At 37.2% G+C, this 25,965-nt stretch overlaps 1 protein-coding gene and 1 long non-coding RNA gene across 2 annotated transcripts in view; one reads left to right on the forward strand and one right to left on the reverse strand.

The window, feature by feature from the left end:
• OLFM3 (olfactomedin 3) overlaps positions 1-7,133 on the reverse strand; it is a 66,516-nt gene extending 59,383 nt beyond the window's left edge. The window contains exon 1 of the mRNA XM_074876652.1: positions 6,830-7,133. Coding sequence (XP_074732753.1) covers positions 6,830-6,898 — 69 coding nt within the window. The 5' untranslated portion in view covers positions 6,899-7,133. The remainder of the gene's footprint in view (positions 1-6,829) is intronic.
• Positions 7,134-12,918: 5,785 nt separating this feature from the next.
• Positions 12,919-25,965, forward strand: part of LOC141946594 (uncharacterized) — a 36,900-nt gene continuing 23,853 nt past the window's right edge. Inside the window, exons 1-2 of the long non-coding RNA XR_012629882.1 lie at positions 12,919-13,042; positions 23,690-23,799. This is a non-coding gene — a long non-coding RNA (uncharacterized LOC141946594). The remainder of the gene's footprint in view (positions 13,043-23,689; positions 23,800-25,965) is intronic.

Here is a 25,965-nt window from a genome sequence, read left to right on the forward strand (position 1 = left end):
ATAGTTTCAAGTGTTCTGATAAATTATGTTGCTGATAGAAGTTCAGTTACCTTTAAGACTGAAGCTACTAACAGAAAAATTTGAAGCTGCAGTCCATGCTTACAGTGAGGTCAGTCACTGATTCTTGAAGTAATGCTGTGACATAGGAGTTATGTCCAAGATCTGTCTCCTTTTTTTTCAGATACATTTCTTGACACTGTGCTGTGCACATTAAGAACTAATCTCAGAATTGTCTTTGCTTGAGCTTCACTATCACCCACGCATTGTAATATGAATCTTAAATTCATGAACAGAGACAAATTCTCCCCTAACTGAACTACTCATGTTTGATTCCTGCATCTTGAAAAGAGGGTAGCTCCAGCGAAAGGCATCAAGTGGCCATCAGTGGTGGATGGGTGTCCTTCAGATAGCTAGATAATAATGTGCCATAATCAGAATTGTTAAAGTTGCAACTTTTTGTCCATTTCTAAATTAGAGTTCTATGCAGCCTTCACTACAAAACAGCCACTTTTACACTTCTGTTTCACTTATATTCTTACTTCTTGGATAACATGCACTGTCCTTTCCAGTTAATATGAAATGTGTTCCAGTGCAAATATGATAAACAAAAGAATTGGTGGTAAAGATAACTTAGTAATGAAGTAAGAGGAATTGTGTCCTCTAGAAAATGAATTTCTTTCTAGCATTAGGAAAATGTCCCAGCTGACTGAATAAAGGAATGGTTAAGATCTTTATCACCTGCTTTTTCTTTTTTGCAAACTCAACAAAAACATCATTAATGCCAGCACAAAGTACACGAAGATTGATGTTGTGTACTTTGAGAGTTCTTAAGAGATCTCCCTGTGAATGCATTAAGATAATTTCCTCTTAGGAAAAGTGAGTAAAAATACTGAAGGGGGACAGATTTGGAGCTGGGTCTTTTTTGGTGTGTGTATGTGAAAGAACTCCTTTTTGAAAAATGAGGTCAGATCAGGTGAATAGTAAATTGTTCTGTTCTGCAGGTGCACCAGGTGCACACTTATTAGCTGACCACACAGGAAGTTGTGCACACTGTATCCTTATATTAAATGAGTACAATTTAAGCTCTTAGATCTTCTTTCAGAATTTTTGAAATACATAAAAATGTTTAACTTCTGAATGTTTTTCTGTAGACTGTTCAAAGTATTTTTAAGAGTGATATGTACTGCCACTGCATTTCTGTTTTTTACTGGCTTGGAGGACTAAGAATTCTGCTGGCTAAGTTTTTAGGTGGAATGATTAACATGTATAGAAACGTGCTTGTGTCATGCATCTTGGTCTAAAAACATGTGAATAGTAGATCTGGTCTGGAATTCTGAGGTATGCTCTTCCTCTCTGGTTTTATCCCAATTAGGCTTAAATGCAAGAATTTCTGAATTTTTCAGTTCATTCTATAAAAGAAGTTTTCTACTTGTTCCTGAATGCTCCCTCATGAAAAGAATTCTGTATTCAAAGCCCAGCACACAAAATCCTCACTTTCTCCAGGTTTCATCTCAGACAAGAAATCCACTATCTTGTGGAGTGAAGCAGGAGGATAGATTGCTGTCCTTGTGAAAGATAGTCTTTGAGAGGGCTCCTCCCAGACTGCTGCTGCAGAGATTTACACCAGGCTTTTGAATTTTACCTGGCTTTCAGTGAAGATCCACTAAGAATGCCTAAGTGATGCCCTGAAGCATTTTTGTCATACCACAGTATTGAAAAAGGGGATTTCAGTGCCTAAAATAGACTGGACCCTCTCTGAGGACTACCTTTTCATTTCTTAATAGGCCCCTTATGAACTTCATGGATTTGAACTGAAAATTTATAATTGTGTTAAATCTGTAGCTAACTAGAAACACTGTTTTTAGAGCTTCAGCTGGATGTTGTTTTAATAGCTGTTATACTGCATTTCCTGTTCCTGAGAGTCACCTTCTCTGCTTCAGCTTTGCCTTCTTTGCATGTTTTGTGAATTGTTCCTTCTTTATTGGCTTATGACTTGACCAAATATAGAAGAAAGGTGGAAGCCTGGTTACCTGAAGGGAATATGCATCTAATGGGAAAATAATTTCCTGTGAGAAAAGAATTACTTAACATATGTAAACACATGTCTGTCTATACATATACTTAAATTGTTTTTGAGATTATATATAATGTATATAATCAGCATATGATTGCATTCAAAGAAGTAGCAGTCATATTAATAGTGAACAACAGAGGAATTTGTTTTTAGCTAGAGGAAGCTCTTCACATATCATCAACAGTTTTAAAAAGCCCTTAAAGACCATGTGATGTCTGATAGCACCAGAAGAGTTAACAGTCACACAAATGTCACTCATGTGCATGTTTTTAAATAGTCTCTTCTAACATCTTAATATGATGTAGTGAATATCTTTCTGTGATTTTATATGACATGGTGGATGTGTGTCATTAAGTGTGGATGAATAGGAAATATATGAAGCATCTTTTTTTCCAGGGATGAAAGTTTAGAAAGCATTGTATTGACCATTGCAGGAAGAATCCATAGTGTTAACAACAGTCTTTAGTCTTTACCCGTTGACTGAAGTTACTAGAGTGAGAGTAGCATAACTGGAATGACACCTGGGAGAGGGCCCAGGATATATTGATAGCAATAGGATGTTCTTCAGTGGCTATTGAATCATGTTATTCAGAAATGGGAGAGCAGACACCAAGCGACAGTTGACCACATTCAGCAATTAGTGATTTAGAGCATTCTTAAATCATGTAGGGTAAATAATTATATACAATTTTCATATTGACTAACTACTAACACTGTATGAAACAGGGTAAATTAATTTCCAAGTAGCTAATGAGATTTCCATTTAATTTTGCAGTCCACTGTAATACTATGAGTCATATTTCCAACAAAAATAGTGTATTGTGGTAACCCTTGTTTGTACATAGTATTCTTGTTATAAAATCTCACAGTAGGGATGAATTAATTTGTACTGCAAAACAACATTAAAGCAGTGCATTCTTCCTACTGACAAGTTCTTGAACTCTGTGAAAAAGAAAGATTTTAGTGACTAGTTGTGTAGTGTGATTATGTGTAAAAATTGTAGATTTTTAAAATCTAGAAACACAGCCATTCCAAAGATGTAAAGTTTAATTAAGCATTCAAAATAGATGACTAGTTTCCAATTTGCTTTTATTTTTTAATGTTAATATTCCCAAACATCCTGATATCCCAAGCAATGAATACAGGTAACAGTTGCTTTCTGTAACTGTCCTTAATGGTATTATACTTAGCTTCTGTTTGGGATTGTACTTGGCAGCCATCTTCTGAAACATTTTTCTGTGAAATTCAAATAATTGAAACCCAACAGATGTAGGACATACTGCCATTATAAAAGTTAAAGTCATAAAGTTCATTCAATGCATTGAAAAATGAACATCTTTTTCAGATCTACTTAAATTTTCAAAATTAAACTTAAAAAATGCCATCTAGACTTTGAAACCTGCTGAGCTTGATTTCTATGTGGAGCAGTATTGCATCACTATAAAATGCTTCCTTGGTTGTACTACTGTGATTATCAAATGATGGCCAGCAAAAGCAACCCGTATAAAAGAAGTCCACTTTACATACTATGAAGGTCATTACAGAAAACTCCAGGCTTGTAGAAAAGCAGCACAGAGATGCCATCTAGCAGTAACTCTTAGAAATTTCCTAATATTTAATAGTTGCTTCTTTCAAGATACTGCACTTAAGCATAAGAGAAAGGAAAGCTTTTATATTCCAAGTCCTTTCCCTCAGCTTCCTGCTGAGTATCTAGCCACCCTGCTGGAAATAAAACTTTACTGAAATATTTATTGTATTTTCCTATCTAAATACAGAGAAAATTAGGATCAAATTAAATGATATAACATTTAATAAGTCTGTTAAAATTGATATTCTGTAATTAGCACTGAAAGTGTTTAAAATTAGTCAATAGTGAGCTGTCTTCCATTTGTTAAAGAAGAATTTCCAGAGCTGGTCAATAGTCTATATCATGTTTAACAGAAAAAAAACCCAAACAAAACAACAAAACAAAAACATGGGCAATAATTTACCATGGTTGAAATAAAATCTTAATGTTCCAGAGATTCAAGAATAAACTATATGTATTTTTTTGTTATATATTTTACCATAAGATGGCGATACTTAAACACTTTACACTCAATAAATAACCTAGTAAGTTTAGCATAAAAGCCCTGTCATAATAAGAATGCCTGTGGACAGCAGTCTTGAGTCAGTGATGGCCTGGTACTAAATCAAAGCTTTTTTTCCCAGGCATTATTTAAAAGTAGCTGATCAGTAAAATAAGTTATTAAATATTAATTATGTAGGACATGAACAGGAATGTATGATGTATACGTTGAAATGTCTGATGTGATTTATTTTCATAAGCTGAATAGTTTGTGAGTGCCAAGGCCACAGAAAAAGTTGTCTGTCTAGTCATGAGCATATTGCACAATTCTTTTTGTAAAAGGAAGAATTTAACATCCCCTTGTTTCCTACATTTAATTTCACATGATGTATTTGCTTCCGAATCTGCAGGGCAGAAAATTATTATTCCATTTCAATTTAACATAAAGCAAGATAAATAAGTGAGCACTACTTCAATTTCTAAAGTGGGATTTCAGTTACAACTTGTACTTACTTGCTAAAAAAACCTGTAAACATTTTTACATATATAATTTTTCACAGAAATATGAAATCTGTTGTTCATAGTCAACAACACTAAATGATTATCTTTCATGTGGCATCTTTTTTATGCTTAATGTGGTGTAGCATGTTAACCAAGGATCTGACTAACCATTTGATCTCATGCTTTTATTTCTGAAAACCCAATTTGGCTCTGATAAACACCAGACTTTGATTAAGGGCTCTTATTTTCACATAATCTTTTGAGCTTTCTGGCTCATGACCCCTTCACAAAGTTAAAAGAGCCTGTAATGAACATTTTAATATCCCTGAAAATGTCACACAGAGTGATGAATAAAAGGGCATTTTTATGCCCTCTGCACAGTATGCCACAGCAAAAAGGGCTAGAAGCAAAGTTTGAAAAGTTAATTTATGCCATTTCATTCCAGTGGCTTATCCTGCTTTTCAGTGGTGGATGGTGACAGACGTGTAAGATGGAGCACTTCTTCCCACTGTTATTTTGGGGCATATCTCTGACAACTGAACTAAAAGAATAATTCTGACAGCTGAAGCTCGTTTGCCTCATTAAGTGGTTTTACTCTTCTGTGGCTAGACAGTGATACAAATTTTGCTTTTCCTGCTCTCAGTCTCTTTAAGTGTCTTAACTTTAATAGATCTCGCAAAGTGTAACAGAAGATAGAAAAAAAAAAAAAAGAAAAATGAGTGTGTGGAAACCTGTATTATAATGTGACCATGTGCTGCTGTTCACACAGATGTGGGACTCCTGTGTGTTGCCTGATGAGTCTCTTTACAGACTAGCAATAGCTGATACTTTCAAATAGCTCCTATTTAATAACATTGATATAATTAATTATTTGGCTAATTTCTTAATTCCATATCACCTCCTGCTTTTTTGTCACTGTATCTTACTTATTAAAACGTGGTCAGAATACTGCAGCCATAAATCACATTTCCACTGAATTGCTTTTTAAGTTCCATCTATATTTTTTAAAGAGGAACATCCCTTCCATATTGTTGGAAATTCTGTACATATTTGTATACGATTAATTTATGTGACTTATGCCTTTATTTTAAAGGGAAAAACCTGCCAGAAGACATGCACATTGCCTCATATACTTGACTGGTACCTACACGGTATCATTAAAATGACATTCACCAACATGCAACATGAACTGTGGCAACACACTATGGACTACTGCCGGCAGTAGACTGCAATGCCATAAGAACGTTTTCTCTCTCGTTACTTTTTTGTAATGCTCACAGTTACAAGATTGCATGTCAGAAGAAGACAAATGAGACAAGTTCTATGTCTGTAAGATGCAGCGCTACAGACATCTGCAGGCCTAGAGGGTTTCAGTCATTATTGCTGAAGTGCAATTCTGATTTTTTTAATGATTTAATTTAAAATCACATTCACAAGCCAGGTTGCGTGGCTAAAACATATTGTTTGCTTTTGTTTGCTTTTATCATTATTGCAATCTCAGATGTGATCTTTCGGTGACCTGAACGCATCTGAAGATAACGAAACTCTGCAGCAGCCTGGAGTGTGGCTCCAGTACTAAAATCAGCGTCTTCACGTGACGCCTCCGGTTCCACTCTAAACAAATTTATTTCCCGTCGGAGGCTGTCGATGCCCGCTCCCAGCTGCCTCCCCTGAACTGGTGCAGCCACCGAGCGCTGGTATAAATCCCTCCGTGCCCCGAGCCGGGTAAGCCGCCGTTGCCTCCGGCCGGCCCGAGCCGCGGGGGAGCCCCACTGCCCTGCCCTGCCCCAGGCTGCCCCCCCTCCCCACCTCTTCTCCGCGCAGCTGACGGAACTTCTGCGTTGGGTGTTGGCGGGGAGATACGCGGGGTGCGGGGGCTCTGCGCGTGGTGCCCGGGCCCCGCAGCCCCTCTCTCGCACCGTGGCACCCGCGCTCCTCCGCGGCGCGCCCCGGGGCCGGGCGCAGCCGCTCCCAACACCAACTCTCCCGCCTGGCCCACCGGACGCCCAAGGACGCGCGGCCGCCCCCCCTGCGGAGCCAGACGCGGGCAGAGCCGCACCGCCCGCCACCGCGGCCGCCGTGTGCGGGCCGGCACCGCCTGCCTCCCCGTGCTCCGCCGCGGCGGGGCCGGCGGAACCCGCCCGTCCGCGGGGGCTCCCGGGGCGCGGCGCCCGGCCGGCTCCTACCTTGGACGGATCGAGGCCGGCCAGCAAGGACAGCAGCAGGAGGTTGAGGATGTTGGCGGGCGCCCTCATCCTGATGCCGGGGCTGCCTCTCCGCGCCGCCCCCCCCCGGTCATTCACTCCGCTCCCGCTGCAGCGACCGCGCCGGCAGCCGCGCTGTCTGCCCGCCCGCCGGAGCCCGAGTGGAGGAGGCGGCAGCGGCAGCCGCCCGGGGGACGCTCATTCCGCGGGCAGCCTCGGCGCGGGGAGGGCAGGCGAGGACGGCGCTGCCCGTGCTGCCGGAGCGGCTCCGCGGCCCCGTCCCACCCCCGCCCCTCCCCTCCGCCCCCGGCCAGCCCACCGCAAAAGTTTGGGCTCGGGGGACGGCGGCGCGAGCGCGGCTGGACGGGCGCGGGGAGCGGGCGGCGGATGTGACATCACCGCCGCCGGGAGGGAGCCGCGGGGCGGGCGGGGAGGCGGTGGCGGCCAAGCCGAGCTGCGTCCGAATTTTGCGTTCTTCCCCCCCGGCGGCGGCTGGCGGGGGCTCGTCCCTGCGGGGCGGGGGGCGCCGCTTCCCCGCGGGCTGCAGGCGGCTGGGCGCGCCTCTGCTGGGGCAGCCCCTGGCCCCACGGCACTGGGGAAGGGGCAAGGGCGGGCGGCTGTGGGAGCCGCGCGTGCCGGGGCTGGGAGAGCGGTTTCGTCTGGGGAATCCCGCCCTTTCGCTCCCCCACCTGGAAGGTTAAATCAGGGCTTGGCTGAGCCCTGATGAGGGGAAAGTCACCTCTGCTCTCCAGCTGGGCCACGGGCCAGCAAGGAACCGTCCGCGTCTCCTTCCTTGGCCGGTGAGCTGTGGTGGGAGCGCCTGTGTAGGTGAAGGTTGGTGGAGGTGACTGGTTGAAGAGTCCTTTGGGATCCCTCCCAGGGACGTGTTGTACCACGCAATCCGGAGTTTCCTTTTCTCTGCTTCAACCGGTTTATTTGTAGTGAGACGACGCTGGTTTGCCAGCCATGGCTCTGGGTGGGCCCCTCCCTGCCTGTGCGGCAGCTCCTGGTCACTTCCACAGCTACATGTGAGGAAGGACAGGCAGGGCTGTCACAGGATCATCTAGGTTGGAAAAGACCTTGAAGATCACCTAGTCCAACAATGGCATGTGGCTTCCTCAGGGTTGCATGTTCAGCACAGCTGAACATGCCCAAATGTAAATCACACTTATAACAGCACCATCCTGTTAGTGAGGGCAAAGTGTGTTAAAGTTTCAATTATTTTCCCTTACAAGATTCAAGGTCATGATCTATGGTCAGGGTAACCTTAGTTATGAGATTGTAACAAAGATTATTATAAATTAGTTTTTCAGCTTTACATGGCAAAAACATATTGGTTTTACAGTTCACATTATTTTGGGTCTTTAAATTCTCTGGGGTCTACATCGTGGACTTTTTCAGCAGCTAGAACAGAAAGATCAGTGCTGTTGTGGATTTTTAGGTGCTATGTAATCTTAACAAAGAAAAAAATAGGATAAAAATATCCTTAAAGAAGCAAAACTTCAGTATAAAAAAAATACAGTCCAAGCTTGGGAGGGTGTTTTGCTTGAGTGTCTATTAAGATGAGTATGGACAGGACATGGATTTCCGACTCACTTTCTTCAAGCCTAAGAGACTGTTGTCTTTTATCTTCAAGAGTTAAGACCACCACTGAAAGACAAATGAAGCAGAAACTGCTCTGTCCGTACATTATTCAAAAAGATTGCATATCCTAGGCATAATGTTCCCAGATCAAAAATGCCAATTTTTCCTATGGTGATTTATTATATTTTTGAGTTCTGATGTTCTTCGAGGATTAAAATAACCAGATTTTCTTTTGTGAATGAATCAAAATTTATGTTTTATGGTAAGATGACCGCCAGAACCCCCTTTTTGGTCAGTAGTACCTTTTGCAAAGATGCAGTCTTTCATTTCCGTGGAAGGTAGATCTACAAAGTGTAGTTCCTTATGACAAGAAGAGGAAATTACAAAATTTGTGAATGATCTTCCATTGACATTCCAGGGTCTACAATGGAAAGAGAATCCCCTCTGATACTGACTCTATTGAATTTCCTTCTACAAAGAAAATATTAAAAGATACAGAAAGGAGACTAGGTAGAAAAGATGTAAAAGGTCTATTTTGTATGAAATAATGATAAAGAATATAAAAAAGGGACAGCTGCATATATTAATATAGATTTAATAATAAGTACTAAAGTACTGAAAATCCAAGCTTCTCCAAAGGACAGAGTTAATGGTGTTTTCAAAAGAAACAATTTCTTATGATAAAAGAACATAGATTCTAAAGTCTCAAAGGCAGGTATGAAGGTATTTAGATCTTTTTCTAGAGTACCTCAGTGACTAGTTCTCTTATTTTCCCTATCTTTATTTTCCCCACACTTTTCTCCCCTTCCCCCTTTTTCAGTCTGTCAGATAAAATTGGCAAAATGTATGGACTATTAAATTAATCATAAAATGCAAACTTTTTGAAGAGCTTCAGTGATGCAGTATGTTTGTCCACTTCCTGATGCTGCTTGGAATATATGTCTTTGAAATCAGTGAAATGCTGGAGTACAAGTTAAAAATAAAACAAACGGTTCCCTAGGCCCCTGAAAAATGTGAGACTTTAGATCTGAACTCCTCAGATAATTTTACATGTTACAAACTAACAATTTGATACATGAGAAGGAACTAAAATGTGTTTCAAAAGGACAGCATAAGGTAACCTGGTTCTATTCCACTTGATTTTAGCAATCCATTAAGAAGAAAAAGAAAATATGTAGTAGATTGCTTCTCTACCCTCTAGCAACCTGACAAGTCATTTTTTTTTGGTCAGAATAGACTGTCTAGAGAGTGGTGAGAATCACTAGCAATTAGTACCTGAAATAATCGAGTTTGTTAAAATGTATCTGAAAAATTAAACAAAATTCAAGTCCGTATGAGAAGTTTTTACCTCTGCTGTATGCTCCAAAGTGGGAAGGGAATAACTGATTCTGAAGATTTCTCTCCAACAAGTCTTTTAATCATCCTTAAAACCTATGAAATTCTATGTTAATTAAATTTCTTCTTGAATTCTTTGTATGGAGATGGCTGCAGTCAGGGTAAAATACTCAGTTGTGAGATAGAGGAAAAGAGATATCAAAAGCTTTCCTGCAGGCATCAATGACAGAGTATTAGCAAAATGGAGGCACGCTGGATACGGCTTGTCTAGATACTGAATAACATTCTCAGTGTGTGGCTAAAGTCATAACAACTTCTTTTTCTCACCATATTGCAAAGTGTAGTGCTAGCAGTTGGAATAAGACAGATACTTGTTCACTTGGGTACGCTGGAAACTGAAGTTGATAAATTGGGTGTAGGTACTGAATTACATATAAATAAGTTCTAAGTTCTGCAGTCTGAGTTTGACAGCTTGAAAATACTGACGGGAGTTATGATAAAAGGCAACATACATAGGCATTTGTAGAAAGACACTCTATTTATTGCAGGTCACATCTGAATACTGTATTAATTGCAGTGCTATCAAGTATTTTTTCTAGACAAGAATTTTTTTTTCATGAAATCGGTCTTACATTGAATATTTCATGGGTGTTGAATTTTTCACCCAGTTAGGAAGGTGGTCTAGATTTGGAATTTTAGGCATTTTCCATATTTATTATAAGAATAAGAAGTTCAGGGAATTGGGAAGAGGGGTTGAATACTAACCCTTGTTGACTTTAATGGAGCTGAAATGTCCTTGGAGAGCATAAATGTGTCTTTCATTATAGAAGAGATTTTGGTACTTCACTGAGACTAAAGAGAGAAAAAGATAAAACCAAAATTAAGCTATCAATGATACAGAAGCTAAACTTTTATGATAGATGTTATATTTGATTACATTTGTAAGGAATGTGAGAGAAACAGATTGCTTGAAACGTTGTTAAATCAAGTGAATAGAAGAATCAGTAAAATACTAATTCATTTAATTTGGCCAGTGAAGAATATGTTGATGTTAAATAAAATACAGAGATATTGCAGATATGGGACAAAATTCAGGACTACTGTAAATAATTAAATTTGCTTATATTTGGATAGATTTTGCCATCTGATTGAAATATACTTTATAGTTATCAGTCACGTAAGGAGAGTTGTCTTTTTTGGAATCTGCCAATACTACAACCTCACTTCCTAATCCACATTGCTATATTAGTTAGTTACAATATTGAAATGAGGTTTTAGAAACATGTTTTATCAGTGTAACTGCCCTAGTGATGATTAATTTACTAAAGAGAATGCTACAATTAGGTCAACACAGTAGTTTTTGAAATCCTACTAATACCTGAAAAATGTATTTTGCTTTTCTGTACATTATGAAAATTGAAAGGTGACTAAAGAACTGTTGAAAATAAATCCAGCAGTTTATGTTTTTCTTGCCCCCTGCTCTCTTAAAGTGAATCTTCTAAAAGAATTTTTGTTACTCGGTGTTTTTTTAGGAACCTTTCTGTGAAAATTACATTTCTTTGTATATATTTCTGTAAAGAGTGCACTGAAAATAGTTAAAATTTAAGTTTTTGAAGAACTGTAATACTAATGTTATTCCCAGTGAGTTTACTGTCAATGCCAGTGTGAAGTGTACTGTAGGTGAAGGCAGCTGTGCATCAGTATAATGGTTACTGGCTTCTGAGATATACAGAAATATTTAGGTACTGGATGAGGTGGACAGGTTGAATAGGGAACCAATGAGTTAAGCACCTCTCTCAGATCTCCAATTCTTTCTCTAAAATTGATCCATATTTAGATTTTACTTTTGTTGAACTTTAATTGGTAAAGAAACACCATATGGCTATAGTCTTTTTAGATTTACAAATCAGTTATACTTAAGTTACTGTATAAATAGAAATGAAAGCATGTAATTAAAGATTTCATCAGTTTGAAATGTAGGAATGGCATTCTCCGTGAAAGTGACAGCGTATATGAAGAATGCTTATCTACCAAAATTACTTTTCTTAGAAGGTTATGGAACTCTGCTCACAAGCTTTCTGGTATTTCCCCCTTATAATATGGACAAGTACAATACAACATACCCCATCAGAGTGGCCTTTAAGTGTGTTATTGGTTATGTGTGACTTTTGTAATTTTGAATATTGGAAAGTTTAAGGATTAAGATCCTCTCTTAAAAGATCACAAGGACAGTAAGTGTATTCTTGTTCTCAAAATTGCACGATCACATAGAATAAGTGAAACTTGCAGAACTAACTTTGAAATATGTTTTATTTCACAATTCTAGTGCAGATAGTAAAATCTAGTCAGTTTAATAGAAATTTGGTTTGGCTGACAGATTTTGAAAACAAGGTACAATTACTCAATGTCAATAGGAATAATATAACTTTTAAACAGTAAAATATTCATTTGGCATAATTTAAAATTTGATATTGCCTCTTAAAATAGATAATTTGCAGCCTGTCAAGTCACAGTTAAAATTAAAAAAACTTTAAATTTTAAGTTAAAAAGTTAAAAAAAAAACCCTAAAAGATCAGAAAATTATTTCCCCAGCTAAGTCTTAGGAATTTGTAGAATGTTTTAATATTAAATATTTCTTCTAATTTAGAACATAATGTACTTTGCTAATACACACTGCAAAAGTAACAAAGACAGAGCAGTATGCTCTATGATGACACATTTATGAATTTATTTTGATAGTAATTTTACTTCTCTAAAAGTTTATATGCAAGCAAAAATAGTTTGTCCTATATAGCATATATATGGATATTTATTGACCAGAGTGTCACGGTAAAGAGGCTGCTTGCAATAATCCTGTGTAACAACATGTTTGTGGGAATTGAAAGGACCCAAGTATCCTCAGCTGTTGATCATTAGAGAGTTCACCGGGGCTCAGCATCCTGCAGGTCTGGCTCTCAAAATAGTAAAAGTATTAACAAGGAATCACTACTAAAAGTTCAATTGCAATACTAGTCTTTGTCATAATCACTTAAGGGTGCAAGTACTTAGAAGAAAGATTAGATCATGATTCTAAATTATGGTGCAAACATTCTGATGGATTCTATGTTCTGTTCTATTTTAAGATTGTGAATGTTACCTCCATACCTGATATTTTCCCCAAATGAAGAATCAGTGTATTTAGTATCTCACATGTGTCTTCTGTGCAGAAATTTCTGCTGGAATGGAGAAAGAAAAGTTTGCGTAAGAACTTGCCATAAAGATGAATGAGCTTAAGAGGTGGGTGTTTTCTGTAATACAGTAGTTCATTGCTTTGATTTTTAATCAGTTTCAGTTTTTAAAAGAACCTAGTTGTATGGTGCTATTTGTGGTACTATTGCAATATTTGTGGTTATGTCCCGTGTAGTCAAGAAGAACGCTTGTTATGGCTGATGACATAAACTGTTATGATAATTTTTTGTTAGTTGACATGTCTGATATTTTAATTCCAGCTGGATGCTAGAATATAACTGATCTGAAAAAAAGAAATCATCTAAACTGATGTTTACTGGCATTCCCCTGGTGCTTCTGTAGGATTAGATTTTGAATACTGATGTAGGATCATGGCTGTGAAAAGTATGTGTCAGTATTCTCTCTGAGATCAGTTTAAGTAGGGAGACAGCTTTCTAAAAGACAAATGTTAGTAAGAGAAATATTTTAAAAAGGTATTTCAGTTTACTTCACACATTTGTTAGGTTCTAAAGTAAGTCTTTCTAAAAAGTAAGTTGGTGTGTCTCCTGGCAGTTATCAAATAGTATCTGCTCTTGTTAATCTGTGGAGGAGGTTATCCAGGTTATACACTAATTATCACGAGTGAAGAAACTTCCAAACTAGCTCTGTCCCAAGTCTCGAAGCAGTATAGGTGTGCTCACTAAGGGTTGCACTGGGTAGACTTAACAGGTCAGCAAATTTTGAATTCCACAATGTAGTGTCATTTGTCTTCTATTTTCTCATTACAGTATTAAATTTAGGAGACTGTAATTTGCATGTGGGACATATTATCCCCTTTTTATCGTATTCCATTTGTCCAGTGTTACCCCAAATGCTTGAGAGTTGGCTTCTGTTTTGAATTTACTCCTATCCTGTTGCACAGCAGCAACAGGACAGATGAAATTATTCCATTCATTCCAATTCCACTCATTCATAGCTTTGGCTATGATACTTGGTCAAAGTAAACACAGTATTTTTTCTTTAAAGAAAATTTTAAAATATTTTCTTTAGTTTTCTGTAGGATATCAGCCCATTTGTAAATTCTAGAGGGAATAACTGGATTAAATAATCCATAATAAAGAACCATGATAAAACTACACTTTGAAGCAAAAGATCTTGTTTTCCCTCATACTGTGGTTTACATCCCAGTAATTTTGTTGGTCTTTTGGACAGCTATCCTTCATTTACAACTAGTGTATCTGAAAAGTGAATCATACCTACCATATCTGATATTCAGGAGGTGTAAAAGCTGTAAATACCATGTTTCAAGACATAAGGAAACCCCTCTTCACCATTAGGACAGTCAAACAGTGAAACAGATTGCCCAGAAAAGTAGTACAGTCTGTATCCTTGGAGGTTTTCTAGACCAGATTTAATAAAACTCTGAGTATTCAACTCTGACTTCACAGCTGATCCTGCTTTGAGCAGCCATTTGGACTGGAGACCTCCTGAGGTCTTTTCCAGCCTGAATGATCCTGTGATCCTGTATCAGTGTGAACAGTGGTGATCTGCACAACTGGCTTGCCTCTTCTGCTGTGTGCTGGACTTCGAGCCACCTCTCTTATCACTCAACATATCAGAAAAAATAGGTGCTGTATTTCCCGTTTGTATATATCTTCGGACCAATATGATGTATATTATATGGTTTTGTGTGTATATATACATACATTTTTTATGTATATATATCATTTTAGACCATTTTGATGTATATTTTTATTTACAGGAACAGTAGTGTCCCAATAATCAGTTTTCTAATTTGACGTGGTTTTATTGAAAAATCAAAAAGAAAAAAAAAATATATGGAGCTTTGGTATGTCTTCGCTTTCTTTCAGAAGATAACTGTAGTCTTTGTAAGAATGGTATCAAGCTTTCTCATAATTATTTTTTTTTTTTTTAAATTGACTCTTCTGTGCTGGCCCCTGACCATTGTTTTGCAAGAACTTCAGCTTATACTTTATTGCCACTTTTTTTTTAATCTCAAGTCAGAGGAGAGCTCTTTAAATCAGGGTAACACTGGGTCTTGACAGTGGGGTACATAAACTATGAACTCCCTTGCTCACATCTGCACTGCATGAGTGTTCACAGGAATCTCATGATCTTTTGGAATATACCCTAGCTCCAGCTGTTAGGCAGTGGACTCAAAACCAAAGCTTTAATGAATTCTCTGAGATGGTCTTTTTCATTTTAAACCTGTGGATCAAGGAAACGTAGGATACTACCAGTTCTCTTACAGAACAGTCTTTATTTGACTTGTGAAATAAGCTATGAATGAGGGGTTTGGTAACATATTTCTTGGAAGGCTCTACACAGCTTTTCTTTCAGAGAGAGTAGTACAAATCCCTTGCTGTCATATTCAGCAGATGACAGCATGCATGTTAACTGGCTGGGTATCTGCTCAAATCTTTAAGCTGCTATGCCATATTGACTAGCAAAGTAATTAATTTGTCAGTGTCTTTAAGGTCAATCACAGTGGAAGCTTTCAGTGTGTTAATGTAAAAAATCATCATTACCCTGAGGGGGCACTGTCACAGCAGGTAGGAATTAATTGTGAAATTATATCGCTTTCCTCCTAGAATACAACTGTGTTGGAAGAAGGAAAAAGTATAAAACCAGTAGAGTGCAGTTCAGCACCCTGGTGTTTAAAACATTAAAGCACAGATTTAACATTTCCACACATGCACATCTGAGTGGTACCAGGATCAGGGCCTGGGAATTAGGTCATGACAGATCATGCAAAAAAATATAAAGTGCCATGACCAAGCAAATGTTTACGTGTGACTTTTCAATAGCAATACTCATGTCTTCTGAATTTGACTGATTTTTTGTATAAGACCAGATCAAGTGTGGTGTAGATGCCATGTTATCAAACCCCTGAATATGAGCAATGAAGGCATATAATAACTGTCTAAGACAATGTCAGGTAGAAAAATCCCCCGATTTTCCAGTCTACACAGGAGATTGCAAGGGTGGTGTTTTCTGTTGTTAGTGTTCTTGTCAGACTTGCAGAAGCAGGAATAATGGGGTACGGAAAACAAAATCTAGAATGTTATTTAGAATGTTTCAATTATCTTTTTTTCCCCCATTTTTAAGTGATTTTCTGGTCTCAGAGAAAAAGGTATTTGTTTACATCTTGATTTATATTAGTTCTAGACTTTTCCACACTTGTATAAAGTCATGTCTGTCTCATACTAAGTTCCTACTTAGGTTTAGCTTGCCTTGTCTTTCTATTGACAACTGGTTTTCTCCAGAAGATTAAGGAGTTTGATGGTAAATACAAGCCTACTACTGTAGGGGTCTCTCAGAATGTAGGAGGAACTGTGTAAGGTAATAGGCTGTAAGATCCCCATTCTAAACATTAAATATCTGTGAAGAGTACGATGTTCCTTAAGCCCAATTTAACATGTTAGACAAGAAAGGTGTCAGGTGAGTGACTGATTTACTGAAGAGCTTCATTTTACTGAGATTAAATTTTGAATTATGCACCCACTTTGTGTTCGCTTGCTCTTCATCCCTAAACTTTTTTTCGGTAGGATGGAAATAGAAGATTGATGTTTCAGGAGAAAATATGACCCCAAAATTACTCTTATTCTTGTTTTGAGGCATGGTTGCTTCTTGCAATATTCATGAAGAAGTATGTAGACAATGATGGTGAAGTCCTGATGAACAGGATATAAACTGATTTTGTAAGTTTGTGGCTGTGTATGTGTGTATAACTAATATTCTCTCCTTTGTAAATCATACTGTATCCTACTTCCATATTTGCAATTGGTACTGAAAATGCAACTTTAAAATGGAAGACATAATGATATTTTTGTAATCCATGAATTTTGATCTGCCAGTGACCTCATAAGTGAAGAAAAGGCAGTTGAGAGCACTATGAAAATACCTGTGTGTACTGGATTGCTGCTATCACTATGTGATAAATATTGACATTTGCAAGAGAACAAATGGAAACTTTTTGAATTTCTGTTTCATGGAGAATTGATATTTTTGACATTTGTTTCATTCTGAATTGGTCAAAATTTATGCAAGACATATTTCTGAGAATTTTTGAAGATCTTTAATGAATAGCTTTTGTGGAATTTGTATTATTAGGCACCTCCTTTTAATTCCTTAATTTTCCAGTGAAGCCTGTCATTTTAATAATGCTTCTCAGATAAAGTTCTGTGTGAAAAGATGAAGAATAGCTGAAATATTTTTTCTCTGTAATGATTAAAACCCCAGCTATTATATCATGCTATGTTTTTAAATAGTGACCTGGGAAGGAATATTATATAAAAAAAATAATTTGAGGCTAATTTGGCAGTATGAGTACAAGTAACAGTGTGCACTGTATTTTAAAATTATGTATAAATGGTTTGAGAAATATGTATGTTGAACTTGAAACAGCTACTATTGATTGAAATTTGTCAGAATTACTCTTTTTTTCTAGAGTTAGGATTATTTTAAAAAAATATTTCCATCTTAAAAGATTTTAATGAAAGTTTTCAGTGGATTAATTACTTTGTGTGTCAGCAGAATATTTTTAAATTTTTATGTTGTTAATCTGGCTTGTTAGGTTGTGGTACATTTTGATTCTTGTATAAATAATTTTGATTGCTCATTTCAGTCAGGTTGTGACATAATTTAAAAATTTTATTTAAAAGTTCTGTTGTGACATTTTTAACTCTCAATACAAAATCAAAAAGTACCCTCCAAACTCTAAGTAAAACTTGTTTATAAAATGGAAATTATTACTGTAAAAAAAAAAAAGTTAACTAATTTGTTTCAGTATGCATTTTAAAATGCATGTGATTTTTCCCTAATTTTCAACCAACTCTAAAAGATAAGCACACTGAGTTTGGAATTCACTGGATCAAAAAGTGGGATAACACTGTAGTACCTTATACCACTTAGAACCACAGCAGGATCGTAAGAACTACTGCATTTCAAATAATGATACAATTTTGTTTTGGAATTTTCTCTCAGTATTACAAAAAAGAAATAGGGTTTGGTTTTGCTTTTTTTTTTTTTTTTGTCATGAACTGCCTACATCTTCGTGTTGGCAGTCACCTGCATCTTGCAGATTTTTATGTTAGGTGTGTATGCAGAAGATATTTGCAACTATAATGTACTTTCCCACTTGGTCACTCTTGATTCCAATTTGGCAGTGCAGTGGCTCAAGTAATTTGCTCATTGATTCACATCTCTCCTTATCTAGCAGACAATCTAATGCTTAGGTTGGCTCTAGCAGATGTACAGGCCATTTAAATAAACAGCAGGAGAATTTTTTCAGCCATATATTTGTGAATACTGCTATCGAGCAATACATATATTGTTAGTTTTTATTTTATTATTATTTTTTATTCTGAAGCTTTATTTGTTGTCTTACTGAAATATTTGACAGTTTAACAGAGTCAGTATAACATGGGACTGTTTTACACCATACATTTTTGTAATGGAGAAAAGACTAGAACTTTTCAAAGGTCTGTGCATAACCTTCAGCTAGGTTTTGAAATCAACAATGATGCTTTGTGAGTGTATCTTATTACACTTAAGGCTCTTGGGATGTTGTACCGGTGATGTGTATCTGTGCACACATTGAATAGACATGCATTAAATACTATTTTTTACTGGTTAATATCTAGAGTTAAGCCCAGAATTAGATATTGCTCTTGGCTAGTGCTTTTAGTGTGATCGTTTGTTTGGCTCCAAACCTGTTGGAAATTACTTATATTTTAATTTCCTGGAGAAGACACCCAAGCCAGAGTGTATGGTGTTTCTAAAGTTATGTCAAACAGCTGAAATCTGACCAAAATTTTTCAAAGTGAGTATTTAAAGATCAAGAATTAATAACATAGATAATGACAAATTTTCAGTGATGGATTTTAAACAAGAGGAATGTAGGAATGGAAGGGTCATCGAATCCTGGCCCCAGTATTGCATGTGACTCTTTTGCAAGACAATTAAGCTGCATCCTGAAACTGGCTGGAGAATTTATAAAGGTAGATGTCCTAGAGCTTCATAGCTGATCTGTGAAGCCGATCTTTGACATGACCTGAGTGGATATTTGAAACATTCCAGGCAAATGACCAGGAGGGTGCATGTGGAGGTGGAAAGCATTTTTCACAGCAGAAAAAGAACTGTAAGTCACAGTGGAGGTGGAAAGCATTTCTTACAGCAGAAAGAGTACTGTAAGTCACAGTGGCTAAGTAGGTCAGATCGAATGGTGTAAAAAATGAGCACTGCAAATTTTCAAAGGGCTAACTCTGCTTCTGGTGTTTGTTTTGCAGCCCTACAATGTCATTTCTGATGACTTCATATTCCCCACACTGTTAGGGAAGCATTGCTAATCATTTATTAAATGATTTGAATATAGATATGCAGAATTTCAAATCTGTTAGTCCCAAGACGAGAGAAAAACAAACCGACCCACATGTGATGAACATCTCATCAGGGATGAGAGCATTCTACAATTCACGTTTTAAGCCCAGGTGATAGACACATTCAAAAGCTCAGTGTCAAGGCGTCTGGCATCCTCTTTTTTGATACCTTCTGGATATACTAGTTATAATTGAAGTCTTCAACCTGAATCCACAGAGAGCCTGATGTTACTGCGAGACTCTTATGATAGGGCCTCTACTCTCTTGCCATCCTCCAGCAAAACCACCACAGTCAGAAAGGGATCACACTGTGTTTCCATTCTGTGTCTCATATGGTAGAGGCTTCCCTTCTACACCTATCCTTTGAGAACATAACTCCTGTAGTATAGGATGTATTTTCCCAACTAATTGATTTCTGCAGTTAATATGGAGTGTGAGTTCAGGTGGATCTTCTGTAAAAGTCAAGAGCAAACTATTATGATATATTTGACAGGATTTAGGTAATACAGTGCACAAATCGGTGTTCCTGTTCTTTCTACAAGTATATTAGTTTCTTAATTGATTAAAGAAGACTGGAGAGAAAGGAAAGCTTTATTCACATAATAACTTGTATTTTTCTTTTATTTGTGTTTAAAGGCAAACATTTGCTTTCTCACGTTTGGATTTGTTGCAAAATAAATGCCAGTGTAAAACCACAGCTCAGAATATTAATGTAACATTAGCAGAATAATGTGAAGGAAGAAAAACAATTACCTGTAGACCAGGAAGTCTAAAAATCTTTTCACAGGCAGACTTTAAACTGAATTAGTTTTGGCTAATTCATTCAGCCAAGAAAACCAACAGTTTGGACCACTGTAAGTTTTCAATATGATTCCATTATAGCTGTCACTCAGCTGTGCTGAGATGCTTACAGTCAAATTATAGGTTATTGGCACTGTCTAGGGCCATAGTACTGAATATTTTGCATATAAATCCATTGCAGTGGAAATTGTTTACCTTATAGAAATGGCCAAAACTGTTCAAATTATTATAGTCAGTTTTTGTGCATAGACATTTCATACTTTAATGCAGTTAGACATAGTATGAAAAAGAAGGAAAATTTCTGATTTGGCAGAACTGAGAGATTAACCAGGAAGAGAATGATAAAAGCTTATAAATCTATAATGGCTTACAAATTCTGTATGTGAATTAGTTATCTGGAAAGTTACTGAAGTCCTTACTGTGTTAACAAAATATTTGCTGTGGGCATCTATTTGTTTAATTTAATAGCTGGATGCTAGAAATCACAGAAAAGACATACAATGGTTCCAGACAAACTTCTGACAGGGGCTGGGACAAAGCCCTGAATCGTTAGTTGAGAAGATGCTGTTTCCATCTGCCAAGGAACATGCATAGGACTTCTGTTGGCAAGATATGAGGCTTAAGATCAACAAAATGGTAAATACTTGAAAATAATGGTCAAAAAAAAAAAAAAAAAAAGATGCTTTTTAGAGAACTGCTTTGACAGTAACCGACTGACAAGAGATGAACTATGTTGGAAAGTCTTTGAGTTGACTAGCTTGTTTTGTTTGGTCTTGTTTCCTACAGGGTGAAAAAAAGCAGTCACATTGTTTATTCCTTCCTTCATCTTTCCATTATTTTTTTGAAATTAGATGTTGGCAAATTTCAACCAATTTAAGAGAGGGATAGATGTGTCAAAGAAATTAATTTCATACTGGCTTTGGGGAAGAAAGTATTAGTGGCGGTACAGAGGACAGACCTACGTTAACACTGTCCTCAGAGAAAGGATGTTATGTTTTACTGTTCTGTTTGACTGGCTAGCTAGGTGATCAGCATACGTTTACTTCTGAACCAGTCATGGCCAAAGGAATCTCTTACACATCTGATACTGAGAAGTCCTTGGACAAGATGAGCGTACTTTGAAAGAGAAGGGTTCTTAATCTCTTATTATGCTGTCTGCAGATAGGAAAATCTTTAGTTGGAGTTGATGACATCAGTTTGATGGTTCCTTGTTAAATAATCCAATTTCTGTGTACAAATGCTTGGGAAAAGTGTATTTGGAATTTATCAGTTTTCAAATAGGTAGATGCCTATATGTATACTATGTAGGTCTGTGACAAAATATATTAGAATATAGTATGAATCTGAATTACCTTATAGGCCTGTAGCTATCATTTGTGTTCAAATGCTTTTGAGTTATGCTTCAAATAGAAGAGTAACATTACCTTTGAAACAGCAGCCTGACCGGGCTAGCAGATGGATATTGTTCCCTTACTCTGTTAGATTCTATAGGAATGTGGTTAGCTATGTTCAAAATGTAATTCTACAATGAATTGTCTTCACCTAAATGAAATTAACACATTTTGCAAATTTTGATTGTTTGAAAACAGTGAACTAGAAGCTCTTGATTTTATTATTCATCCTTCTAAACTGAGAGAATGTTTTGCCTAAATAGATTTAGAAAATTAATTCTTCAAAATATATTTATATTACACTGAAAATTAAAAACTACCTCTTTTAATTAATGCTCTACAGAAATATTGCTAAGTGTTTTAACAGTTTCCCTTTTTCCAAAGCATTAAATGGTAGCTTTTAAAAACATGGATTTTAACATGACTTGAGTCTCCCATTCTGTGAGACTGACTGAAACAAGAACATCAAAGCAGGATCAAAGGCACTCATATAAGATAAAAATCAGATATAAGCAGTAGGTGCTTTCTTAAGAACCTTTTCATAAGACAACAAAGATTTGTAAAGATGGCACAGCTATCCAAGCTAGTAAAAGAAGATATTACAAGCACTTATGTAAAATTTTGCTATTTGTATTTCAGAGCTTCAGACTGTAGTCTTCAGAATAATATACAGTTGCATTGAAAAGTTGCATATGAAACTGTTTATATGATTTTGGTTTTGTATGTATAGAACTTATGTACACACAGGGAAGACTAAATGGAACATTTTTCATGTTTTTGCTAAACAGTTTTCAGTCTTCATGAGGAAAAATGGTGTTTGTTTGATAAGTAAGAAAACATCACTTAGAAGGAAATCTTTCCTATTGGTCCTGATATTTTCTGACCTGGTCAGTTACAGATTATTTTAAAAGTTTGGAGTGGTAGCTTAGAAAATGTTTACACTGCAGATATTTATTAATAATACACATAGCAGTGGAAGGGGAATGAAGGTAAGAGAAGAGGACGGACTGTGAACAGAGGTATAAAAAGAGGGAAAGTGACTAAAACAAAAATGTTGAGTGACAAAACAATACAGAAAACAAAACAAATCAAAACAAAATGAATTTTCTTAACTTCTCATTACATGCTTAGGCTAAAAAGCCCCAACCTTAAGCACATCCTAAAAACACATGCCTTACTAAATTTGTATTATTTTGAATTATGTTATACATTTTGAGTTTCAACCAACTAAAGCTGAAAATGCAAGAGTACTCCCATAGCATTGTGTTTATAATATTTCCAGTCAACCCTTAATCAGCAAGGACTTGCTGTATTGTCATATAACCCTGTTGCACAGCCTTTTTTAGTTCTTTTTTACAGTTCTTTTTTTTTACAGATAAGGCATTTAATAATTACAGATGGTGAGCTGACTTGAAATTTAGAAATCTTTTGATAGTTACCTGTCATTAATTTTCAGTATGCTGTTCCCAAGAGTCTTGTTTTGCTTGTATGCAGACACCTATTGCTGACATTTAATTCACTGTCATTCAGTGTAAATGACATATATAACGTATAAATGGCTGCGAGCTCTATCTAAGTAACACAGCCTTAGAAAAGTGCAATGTCACTTTCAGGCAGAAGAAACAACCTCTTAGGATATGATTGTTGCTCTTTTCCTCTTTTCTCTGCATAATCTATGATGATCTTAAAAGTTAGTTTAATTGTTCAGATGATGATTAAGTATCCCTTATACTGGAAAATATTCCAGTGTTGATGTTTTTGTTGCCTTTGTTATATCTCAGCATCTGAGTCATAGTGAGAATTGAACAAAGACCATCTCTTAGGGTACAAATGCTGTTTGAGAAGATTTCTCAAAGAAGCAGTTATTCTGCACAAAAGCTTACCTGCTGTATTGCTATCATGAAGTAGCATCAGAAAATATGTATGAGCTAAACTTGATGGAACCTCAGGTGGCGCAAAGAATGAGTACAACTAGCTGGAATTTACCCATGTATACTTTGGCAATGCAGAATTTACTCAAGTCTTACTTTTTACCTGTTGTGCCAAGCTGATGATTTTACCTCTCCATTTTTAATTGTGTGTATAAGACCCAGTGCAGTTTTGTCTTCTGGTTTCTCTCTTAGGCTCAGACTAACAGCTATCAAGCCAGTATTTTGGGAACATTGAGACTGAGTCTGTTTATAAGAACCTGGGGATAGTTTTTGCCAGTTAAAAGCAGTGGAGTGCACAGATCGTGAGTATCATTTTGTTTCTTCTATTCATTTCAGAGAAGTAATTGCTGGAAAAATGTTTATTTTCTATGAGCCCTGTGATAAGCTGCCCATATCATGTCCAGTCACAATTTATATCTGAGTGAAGTCAGGTGCAATCTAGTTGATGTAGCAGGTGTGCTCTCTCCAGCCTTCTTCTGATTTTATATGTTGTTGGTGGTATGGTACTCCTTCAGATCACAGTGGTCTAGATCATTGCAAATTAAAGAAGAGATTAGATGAAAGCTCCTTATTTGTATTTGCTCTGCTCTCTAAGCGTGGCATATGGTCTTGTGCAGTCTAGGGGTAATTTCTGTGCCAGATTAAATACCCTAAATACAGAAAGCATACGAAAACTAAGCAAAAAGAAGCATCACAAGCAAAATGGAGAGTTAAGCACAAAAGGTATCCATAAGCTTAAGCATATAGCATTAGGGTCTTTGTGTTAGCAGATGTGTGAAAATCCATATAATTTTTCACTGTCTTGCAGATGTTTATTGGCCCTACGGGAGCCAGGCTTTAGCTCATGAATCACTTGCAACTCTGAAACAGTTCATATTTTTTACCTGTTCCAACTGTGTTGTATATGAATCACTTCAGGGCTATGCTAGTATGGGATCTGCTAAGTAATATGAATTCCTATGGGGAAAAAATGGGTCAGAAGAAGTGGTGAATCCAATGTCACTTGGTTGTATTAGACACAGCTGTAGATCCTGCCTATTCTTGCCCTGTGTATTCTTGTGGGAGGATGTCAGGGTTCTTTGGAAGTTGTCATCTCTTGCTTGGGAACCAGTCCCAGGGGCTCTTATACTTTCAGACATAGGAATATTTTTGCATGCACCTGTAGGAAGAATAATATAACAGTCATTGATGTAAGGGGTAGATAAGGACATTTCTCTGCCTTATTTTTTTCTGAGTTTGCAGGATTTGGTAGTGTGGGGAAGCAGAATAACATTGATGTCATAGGCAGTAAGTTTTTGCACAGGAGATGGAGACTGTACAAAACCACTCTAGTTTGAGATCTATCCCACACTAAGATTGTAGCTTCCACCCTTCCTCCTTTTGATTTAGTATATGTCTGGGTTTTCTGTCAGCTTCAAATGTGTTATCCTCTCTGGGGAATGGGAAGCTTTTCCCCTCATGTCCAGTTAAGTGCAGGTTGGCAACTTCCAAGCGCTATCTTGTCTGGTGAGAAGATACTTCAGAATGCTACAGTACATCAGGTAACAGATGGCTGACAGTTTGGTCAGAAAGGATCTCGAGCCTTAATAAGCCACTACAGCACAATGGCATTAAAGAACATGATAAGTACAGTCAGTATGCTGAGGAAGGAATTGGGTAGAAAGTTGCAAGGGGAGGGGCTGTGCAGTCTCAGCAGTGGGTAAAGGGACGGATGAGAATTCTCTAACCAAGGGAAACAATCAAGTAGTAAACCATGATCTGTGCTGTATGAGGCAGTGCTGGGTAGTTCTCTGATGAATTAATAATGTTTCTGCTTAGCTAAATCATATCCCTTGCATGTTGTCCTTTTTTCCTCATGTCTGGTTAACAATTTAACCCCAACTACCCTTTTTTTAAATTAGTGCTCACTGAAGATTGAAATAGCTCAGGTATGTAAATAGCCATTGAATTAATTTTGATATTTGAGGTTTGGAAGAATAATTCAGAAGCTCCATCAAACATTTCAGACACAGAAGTATCACAGTCAAGACATATACCAAAATGCAATAGACATTGTGTCTTTATAATTTAACAAGAACACAGTTTTATCTTTATTGTTATTTTGTCTAGTCTTGAGTGTATATGAAAGCAGGAGTATGGGAATATCCAGGAATTTATTTCTCCTAAACTTAAATATTGCAAACAATTATTTAGTACTCTAAGTGGACATGGTAGTATAGTTAAGTCAATACATAGACCTTCAGGTCTGAAGACATGCGCTGAAGTACATACAGTTCAGTTCACCACTAGAGTATGTTGGATAAGCTAGGACTTTATACACATTCAATTATTTAGCTGAGAGATCCATGTTTTAGTATTATGTGTGACAGTACCTGATAAACCTGATCCTGCACTATGCACATTAGCTTTTTAAGATTAAGCAGAAAATGATCATTTAAATTGTAGTGTCATTCTGATGCTTAATGGAA

This window comes from Strix uralensis, chromosome 8 (genome assembly GCF_047716275.1).
Source record: "Strix uralensis isolate ZFMK-TIS-50842 chromosome 8, bStrUra1, whole genome shotgun sequence".
NCBI lineage: Eukaryota > Metazoa > Chordata > Aves > Strigiformes > Strigidae > Strix > Strix uralensis.